Source organism: Alnus glutinosa, chromosome 3, assembly GCF_958979055.1.
Source record: "Alnus glutinosa chromosome 3, dhAlnGlut1.1, whole genome shotgun sequence".
In the NCBI taxonomy this organism is placed as follows: Eukaryota; Viridiplantae; Streptophyta; class Magnoliopsida; order Fagales; family Betulaceae; genus Alnus; species Alnus glutinosa.
This window is the reverse complement of record NC_084888.1, coordinates 7,685,572-7,695,407: the sequence shown is the minus strand read 5'-3', so window position 1 is coordinate 7,695,407 and position 9,836 is coordinate 7,685,572. Positions and strand designations below refer to the sequence as shown.

Sequence of the window (9,836 nt, the reverse complement as noted above, 5' to 3'; positions counted from 1 at the left end):
GAAATACCATATAAGGGAACAAAAAAAAAAAAAAAAAGACTAACAAATTAAAACAAAATAAAAAGGAAAAGGAGAGGGAAAACAAAATAAAAAGTGTGGTTTGGGGTGGCCAAAACACTCCCAATGACTGAAAAGGGGTGGCCAAACCACCCCCAATGTACTAACAATGCATATTCAAGTGATTTGATAAAGAATTGCATTTTATAAAGAAAGCCATGCATCAATTGGAAAATGGGCACCTAAAGGTATACACTATTATCAAATCACTCCCTCGGTTCCATTTTTTAATGATGAGCAATGACACGTAGGTTAATGGCCGCACCATTGCTAATAACATTTTGACACGTTTACATGTAATTGAGTTGGCACCAATTGTTTTTTTTCACATCATTTTGGAAATACCATATAAGGGAACAAAAAAAAAAAAAAAAGATAATAACAAATTAAAACAAAATAAAAAGTGTGGTTTGGGGTGGCCGAAACACTCCCCATGACTAAAAAGGGGTGGCCAAACCACCCCCAATGTACTAACAATGCATATTCAAGTGATTTGATGAATTTTAAAGTAGGAAGTGATAAAAGGTTAGACTACAAGGACCGCTACAGAAATTTTTCAAAAAAAAAAATGGATAGATTTCAGTGATCAAACTAAAGCTGGATGGCCTTCATTGCTTAAGAATTTGGTCAACCCTTTACAACGATAAAAAATTTACCCTGATAACAATTTATTACTACTAGACAGTGGATACAACTAACTAAAGCTCGTAATAACAACGTAGAAATTTACCAGCCAAGGAGGCTGTAGAAAACATGCTTATTTGCTCCTTTCTCACGCTAAGGTATAAACAATTAGGCTGGAATAATTACTCTGAAAAATTTACAAGTACTGATTCATTGAATAATTTTAACTGTCACATTATTCCGTTATATTTGGGGTGGATGTTAGTTGACTTGATGTGATGGTGAAATTGAGCCCTACCTACAATAGGAAGAAGGGCTAACCACTCGTAGTTAGGTTCATGGGCCCAGCAGACCTCCACTGGACCAAAAAAACTGTACTCATAAATGAAAGAATCACCACCAACTGGAAAGGCATAAATCTGCTCCCCTCTACTTGGACCAAGCAACTGCATCAATCTCTTGTTGGGCACTTCTGTATAATTCTAGCCTTTTCCCAAGGTTGCTCCGGCGCTGCATGATTGCTGGATCCTCATCCAACAATTTAGACAACTGTTTTGACTGCAAAAAGAAGAGAAAAAAAAAAAAAAAAAATGTTGTAGATAGGAAATTAGGACAATTTTTTTTTCTGAAGAGGGGTAAACTCACCTCTTTTTTACCCAAATCTGTGAAGAAATGATCAAGCAAGCCACGTTTGGCCTCACGCACTTGACAATAGACAACAGACTTCGGAATAGAGTTCCTCAAACTTGCACAAACCATATTGACATAGGACAGGACGTTGACTCCTGTATGTGTTTCCAAAAAAAATAAAAATAAAAAGAGAAAGGGTATGAATAAGAAGAGCACATTCAACCTATCAATCTCTAAAGATGTCATATGATCCATGTGAATTACAAAATGAACTTTCTGTAAGACCCTCAAGAAAAGATTGAAATGCAAATGCCACTCAAACCAGCTAAAACAGAGCTTTTTGTTTGGAATTGAACTAGTTTAAGTCAGTCCTTTAACTTGGGGAAATCTCCCACAGTAGCTACTTACCAATTCGCCGGAGATATGAATCGTTATATCTATCGAAAATTGAGTGCGTTGGATTTCCACCCTTCTCAATATCTTGGGGAAGCTTGCGAAAATATTCAACAGTTAGATAACCACATTCCATGTCAACTAACTGCAAGGCTGCTTTCTTGCTTTCATCCCTCATCCTGTCCAATGACTCAGTAGCTGCATTTCCGACTTCCACTCTCAAAGTGGGATACTGCTTTAGCTCCTACATGCAACAGAAAATTAACATATACTTAGATGTCCCAGAAAAAAGAATCAATGAATTTGCATTTTCCCTCTAGGATTTCTGGTTATTTTCCAATGCCACTGTTTATGAAGTACTTACATAGCTGATCAGGTGAAGCTCATTCTGATCATGTTACATTTTAAGAAACAGCTAACTCCCGAATTCCTAAGCTTTTCTTTTGGGGGAAATTAGCATATGAATATGTATTACCAGGAAAAAGGAATTACAAAAATACAACATAATGGAAAAGGTAGCAATGGTGAAGGACTTGCCATAGTTTCACCAATAGCCTTGTGAACCAGATCCTTCAGTAGAGAATGAACCTGAAATCATGAGATTAATATAGAGGATTAATTAGCAATACTAATATGTAATAATTCCAGCATAGAACAATCTAGTAGTATCTTCAACCAACATAAAAAAAGTAATATTAATTGCAACAAATTTGATAAGCTCTTTTCAATTTGCCTCTGGTGGCTTCCTCCCTAATGTACCAAGGCACCAATACAAAGGGGTTGAAACTCAAAACTTTGCATATGTTTCAAAGTATGACCAGAAAATCTTGAACTTTAGCAATAGAAAGGATAGGAAGTTTAAATGAAAAAAGAAAGTAAAATCCCTAGATTAAAGCAGAAATAATCCATTTGAAAAGTTGACAGATCTGCTTAATAACATATTATCAAAATGAAAATAAAAAAGGGTAGAAATGCCTTTAGTAGGAATCTTATAACCTCGGTGACTAAACACAACTGCTGACTGCAAGTACACACAAGCAGACAGCATCACTTTCCCAAGGTAAGAAATTCATGCACTCTCATTTATTTAGGAAGGTCATAGATTGCTTTGAAAAGGTTCGAAATGGAAGAGATTGTTTTGCTCATGGTGCAATTACCACAAGAAATAAAATATTGAACCAAAAAATTGTAGTAAATCTGAATGCATACCGCATCTACAGCTGCCTCAGCAGGACCTTTAATAGTTAACAAGGAAGACTCAATAAGACGGCGATATCCTTGTTCAGGAGCAATTAGATGAGGTTGATATCCATCCGCTTCAGTGATTAGCTTTCGCACGTTGTCCATCGAAAGATGTTTGTCAAATTGTAACCTCTTCAAAGCAGCTGGAAGTTGATTATCAAACACACTATAGATTTTATCACCACCAGAGCGCCTGCATATATTGGTCATTGTTTGGAAACCGATAGGAAATGAACAAACCACATTCCAATTAACAGGAAAAAGAAAAAATAAATTAATATTAAAAGACATACACGCCATCAAGATGTTCTCTAAATATTTGATCAAAAGTACGACAAATTTCCATTATCATGTACAACTTTCCCTGCACTTGGAAAAGCAAAAGAATTACCAATGCTTCATGTTACAAGTAAAATCTTAGAGCAAGCATCGTGCATGTATAAACGTGGGCACATGATACAAGATGGAGGGGGGATATACCAAAGCCCAAAAACTGGTAACCTAACTTCCCTCAAAAAAAATTGTTGTTGTATACATTAAAGACAGAAAAAATAAATGCTTACTCCAGCATCAGAAGCAATAGGCTTCCCAAGACGGCTCAATTCCGCTTCTAGTTCAGCAATAGTTTTGTTGATAAGAGACTGAAGGCCTGGGATTCGAGACTTGATAACAGTTTCCAAGTGCTGTGAAATTAATCATATTTAGTGCCAACTCAAACATTGTCACCATACCAAGAAAATTAAGTGAAATGTTGCCAACAGGGTATTTATAAAGACAAAAAAAAAATGTTCGGCATTTCTATAAAAACATTACACCCTCAAAGAATAAAGTACATCAAGGAAATCATTTAGACATACCTTAGAAAGCATCTTTCCTAAATGTTCAGAACCCATCCTGGTAGAGAGATGCTTATAGTTTGGGCTATTAGCAAAGTATTCACGCTCTCTACGCCGAGCCGCAATCATATCAACACTTTTATTGATATCAGCTTGAGAGCGATTAACAACACCGATCCAAGGGAATCGTAACTTATATGATCTTCCTTCTAGGATCTAAATTAAAAAACTTATTATCAAGAATTTGAATACTTCTATGTCAATGAAGAAATCCAAAAAAAAAAAAGCATTAAGAATAAGATCCAAGACATGAAAATCAACATTTTTTGAAACCACAAAGCTGTCAAGTTCACTAGTACACATTTCTACCATGTTCCATTAAGCCTGCTTCTCATAACTCCCTTTGAATTGGAAAGTACCACTCCTAATTCTTAAAAAAAGATTTACCCTCCAAAATTTTCAAAAGTAATAGAACTTTATCATTAGCATATAACAAATGCCATAAGACATGATCTCAACTAATCCTGAAAAAGAATTAAGAAAAAATGTATTACTCATTGGCCTCACAATGACAAAACAAGAATAACGGGCTTTGAATGTCTCTGACAAGTTATATACATTAAACCAACAATATTAAACTTCACAAAAACAACACATTCATTAGTCTTTTGGATATCAATGCATATATTCAGAGAAAAACCTGACAGTACTATATACAAGAGCATTCTTGAATCCAAATCTGAAAAGCTTCTTGGTGGGATAATAGAACTTACATCAACTGCATCAGTACCCTTGTCCATAAGATCAATCTTCGTCAAAACTCCAAATGTCCTCTCCCCTGAAAATTTATTAACCAAATAACTAGGATTGAATATGTCATATGTCTAAAAGGAAAAACTACTTCAACTACAGCAATCCATCATTATGTCTAGTTAATCAATCCATCAAGTTCTTTTAGAATGTGCAGATGAGATATGAAAGAAGGTCCTCGAGAAAGTTTATCAATATCTTACCTTTAGGGTCTACTTCACGAGATATCTTAATTGCATCAGATGTAGCAAGATCTTGATTGGCTGGAGAAATTGCAAGAATAATACAGTTGGGCTGCAAAAAGATACAGTTATTAGTCACTAACAGTCTCACTAGGAAACTTTTATTCCATCAAAGAAACCAAAAAAAAAAAGTGACAAGTAAAAGCATACACAGCCACAGGCATGTAATAGAACCTGAAAATCAATTGCATGATGCCATAAGCATCTAGCAAGTGCTAGTTGCCTGAAGTCACTAAAACTACTAGCATTCATATTTTTATAAAATTCCAGTGGTGCAGTCCTGAGAAAGCTCGGCCAACATCTTTCTTCATTAAACTAGATCAAAGTTCCCAACTCAGAAGATCTTGAAAGCTTGGGTAACAATTACCTTCTCAATGAAGGACCGAACCATGTTCTCAATGTCTTGCACAATGCTTTCTTGTTGACCCTCTACAACACCCCAATTAACATAATATTGATGGATTATTCCTGCATTATTTTTATGGAGTGGGAACCAACAAGCAAAATATAAGAGAGGCATAACTTACCAACAGCTACCTTTGTAAGTCCAGGAAGATCAATCAGCGTCAAGTTCACAACTGCCAAAATCAAAACAGCGAATAAAACACATTAAAATAGCTTTTACAAAAAGATTATGCCCAATGAACAGAGCCGAGTAACTCCTTGCTAATGATAAGAAGCAATTCCTTATTTGGCTATTGATAAGAAGCAATGCCTAACAGAGCATAATTAAGTACTATGAGCTGTGGACATCCCCCCCCCCCCCCCCCCCCCAAAAAAAAAAAAAAAAAAAAAAAAACTGTAAAACTTAATTTGACTTGAAAACCAATAATAGTGGCAAAGACCTAAAACAATGAAAAACTATGTCAATGATCTTCAATTTCAACTCAATTTGAAATGTAAATCACAGAAATCTATGGCTAAATTAATGGCAAAAGCACATTACTCAGCACCTTACTTTAATTCAAGTGTGAAATATAACATGCCATATGTAAAAAATAATGTATAATATAGCTTAACCACTGCTAAACCTACCAAACGTAAAAATCAAGAAAGGATTTGAACCTACTCTACTAAAAAGCTCCCATTAAGAAAATATTATTAGATTTCTTGCACTGACATCAAATCGACTGACAAACTATTCAGTTTAAAATCATTCAATAACATTGAATCTTAGCTTACACAACATTTTTTACAATGAACAAAATAATATGACCAACATTTTTGTCTCACCATTGGGGGAATAGATACTAAGATGGATTGGAACACTAGAAATTTGCTTGGTCCGGCCTGTCTCTCGATCAGTCTCATCAGAAATCTCTTTCCTCACGGTAGCTACAAAGAATACCCTTAAGATTAGCATATAAGATGGACTAAGAAATAGGGTTAAATGCATAATTGGTACATGTGGTTTACCTTTTTAACAAAAAAGGTACCTGAGTTTTAAAAAATGACAAAATTTATACTTGTTCTTTACAAATTTATCAATTTGATACTTCCGTCCATCTACTCTCTAAAAACCTTATAGAACTTTTGCCACATTCATAAAAAGTCATATAACACCAATAAAATGTTGTCACATGTACAAAATGCCACCTCAGCTTGACACCTAACAAAACAATTTAAATGATAATAATAAAATACATTCAAAAAAATAAAAACAAAGGTGGCTGAGGGGGTGGATGTCCCCTCCCCACCACCTGGGGGGGGTTCTAGCCTCAGCGGGGATTTCGGGGTGGTTCAGCCACCCTCAAAACCTCCTTCAGAGGTGGCCAGACCCCCATCCTCAGGTAAAGGGCCCGTCCAGCCACCTCCTTCACCACCTTTTTTTTTCAATCTTTTTTTGAGCTTTCTTTTTTCTTTTTGTTTCACTGATTTTTTTTTTTTAAAAAAAAAAATTGTGTTAAAAGTCAAATTGAGGTGTCATTTTGTACGCATAACAACATTTTATTTGTCTTATATGAATTTTTACACGTGGCAAAAATTCGTTAGGTTTTTAGACGGTAGATGAACAGAAGTAACAAATTGATAAAGTTGTAAAGTATTAAGTATCAATTTTGTCATTTTTTAAAACCCATGTAGCTTTCTGAATTCTGATAAAAGAAGTAAACAACAGATATCAATTATGCATTTAATGCTAAGAAGTATTAGCTTTGTCACCAGACTAATAGTGGAGAGAGCTTACAAAATGCAATAACTTGTCCACGAAAATAAGTGCCAAAAAAAATTTTCCAAGAAAAAAAAAATACCAAAATCAGTGAATCTCTTTCTAGGGAGGTGCATAAACTCTGCATATTCTCTGCCTTTATCAATTCTATGAAGTTGCAACACAAGAGGACGCCTAGTAACAATTCCTGCATTCAATGTATTCCTATCATTTTCAGGTAGTTGGGAGATAAATATTCAGGAATTTTGTGTATGTGTGAATAGAATTGACAACATAAATTACCAGCTCCACGAGGTAAGAAGTCTTTCCCAACAATACTCTCCAACACAGAAGACTTCCCCGAGCTCTACGAACAATTAAATTATCAAGATGATTAATTAAAATAAAGTTTCGTTTCAAAATTATTGTTTTTAAAAAATAAAATACAAGAAAGAATGATTGACGAAAATCATTCCCTGATAGACCATCACACATATTCATTAGTTTGACTTCCAAGCACTATTATATATATATAAAAAGTTTTGGCATGAAACTATACTAAAATATGGATTTGGCTTAAGTGTTGTAAAAAAAACACAATATATATGCTATAGTTTTTTCAACCGTTCTTTAATTTCTTCCTTTCTCATAAAACATACATATAAACTCGATATTGAATTATTTAATATTTAAGTTAATTTATTTAATTAACTCAAATAATAAAATTTTAACAATAATAATTAACTAATAATTAGTACTGATTTACGAAAAAAATAAATAAACAATCATTATATTTGCTTTAAAAAAAATATTGAATAAATTAACCAAACAGCTCATAAACAAGCTCAACTTCGTATGAAAAATAAATGTGTCAAGCTTGAACAAATTATCTAGCGATAATAAACTCGAGCTTCACTTGTGTTCGAAATTAAATTAAATGAAGCTTAAACATTTAATACTCGGATCGATTAGAGCCCAGATAAGTGCAATGACCAAAAAGTATATTTTTCAAAACCAAAAAAAAAATGCTAAATTCGTATAACAAACGCGTAATTTGAAAATTTAAAAAGAAAAAAAGCGACGGAGATTGGACCTGGCCTCCAACGACGGCGATGGCAGGCAATGCGTCCCAAAGAGTGGGCAAGGCGCTCTCTTCGCCGTGATCGCCAAGGGCAGTACAGGCCCTCTGTAGCTTGTTGACCAATGAGATCAGGTTCTCCATGGGCAGCGAGAAACGAGTCGGGCAGGTGAGTTAGCTCGGCGAGTCGGTTTGGTGAGAGAGAGTGTGTGGGTGCAGAGACGTTTGAATGTGTAAAAGAGAAGGGGATTAGCGATAGAGCCGGGAAGCGGAATGGGGCGGTTAGAATCTTTCGAAATGTTAGTTTGAACTTTGAACAGAAAACTACCAAAAAAGCCTCGCAAATTACGATATGTTTTTAAAATAACTCTTTGAACTACCAAGAATAGCAATATGATCCTAAACTATCAAAGAGTTCCAAAAATACAATTTTTGTCAAAATATTCGTATAATACCATCTACACGTATCATAAATTTAATTAAAAATTAATAAATATTCAAAAAAAAAAAAAAACATATATATATATATATATATATATATATATGAAGAGGTGGCTCGAGCCACCTCTTTAGGCCAAATTTTGACCAATAAGAGTGGCCGACTATTTTCATTTTGGTTAAGAGAGTGGTTGAGCCACTTTCATGGCAGGTTTGGGGTGGCTCGGCCACCCCTATTTGGTCTAGGGGTGGTTTGGCCAAAATTTTGCCCAAAGCAACCCTTTTATTTTTTATTTTAGTTTTTAGTTTTTTGTATATTTTTTAATTTTTCTTTGATTTTTAAATTATTTTAATTTTGATAATTTTTTAATTGAATATATGACACGTATTATAAATATATTTCGATAAAATATGTCTTTCGACTCTATTTGGCACTCTTTAGTAGTTTAGAGGATGGTATTGCTACGTTTGATAAGGCTACTTTAAAAATGACACGTAATTTAAAAGGCTTTTCGTAGTTTTTCCTTGAATTTTCGTTTTCTAGTTCGTTTGGTACTTATCCACGTCACCCTTTCAGAAAATCTATAAAAAGGAAAATAAAAACAAGTATATAATAATTTTCTGATTTTGAATATTTGTTGTTCTCAATTAATTCAGGCTTTTGCTATGTAATCAATTACTTGTTAAGATTATCTTCTCTTAATCACATGATTAAATTCACACGTGTGTGTTCCTTCCGATGATACGGCACATGGATTTAGTTTTTTCGACGCTTTCAAATTTAATTATAAGTTTTAAACCAAAAAAAAAAAAAAAGAAAAAAAAAAAGATAAGATTAAATTTTGATCGTTGAAAAAAATACAACACATTCATATGTTCTAATATCGCTTTTATGTTATAGACAAAAATCCCAACCTACTTTAGCTGTTTAAAAAATTTTGTTTTTGGTTTGGTTTAGCTGGAGAAACTTTTAATGATCCTTTCTGCTAATGCTAGGACTTCAAAATTTGGCATGGTTAAAATTGTTTTGTGGTGATTTTATAAATTGTTAAATAAGCAAAATCTATTAAATTACCATTTGTCCTAAAAGCTTAAGTTAATAAGAAGAGATAAATTTAATCATTTAATCAACACTTTAACACCCCCTCACGTGTGGGTTGAGACTTTCTTTTAATAGGTGATGCTTAATACGTGGAACATTTAATTGAAATTGAAGGTAAATGACAGAATCGAGGTTCGAACTCATGGCTTTTGGCTTTGATACCATGTTAAATCACCAATTGTCCCAAAAGCTTAAGCTAATAGGAAGAAGTTAATTTAATCACTTAGTCAATACTTTA

The 9,836-nt window shown here is 33.9% G+C and overlaps 1 protein-coding gene across 1 annotated transcript; it reads right to left on the bottom strand.

Annotated features, from left to right (window-relative positions):
• Window positions 1-876: 876 nt before the first annotated feature.
• LOC133863710 (dynamin-related protein 5A) lies at window positions 877-8,325 on the bottom strand. Its single transcript, XM_062299764.1, has 16 exons — window positions 8,074-8,325; window positions 7,284-7,347; window positions 7,084-7,188; window positions 6,068-6,169; window positions 5,362-5,412; window positions 5,202-5,263; window positions 4,796-4,886; window positions 4,556-4,620; window positions 3,804-3,998; window positions 3,510-3,629; window positions 3,240-3,310; window positions 2,914-3,139; window positions 2,242-2,292; window positions 1,720-1,948; window positions 1,327-1,466; window positions 877-1,239 (listed from the first exon to the last, which is right to left on the bottom strand). The coding sequence occupies exons 1-16, from the start codon at window positions 8,200-8,202 to the stop codon at window positions 1,111-1,113; spliced, it is 1,830 nt and encodes a 609-aa protein (XP_062155748.1). The 5' UTR covers window positions 8,203-8,325; the 3' UTR covers window positions 877-1,110.
• Window positions 8,326-9,836: the final 1,511 nt, after the last annotated feature.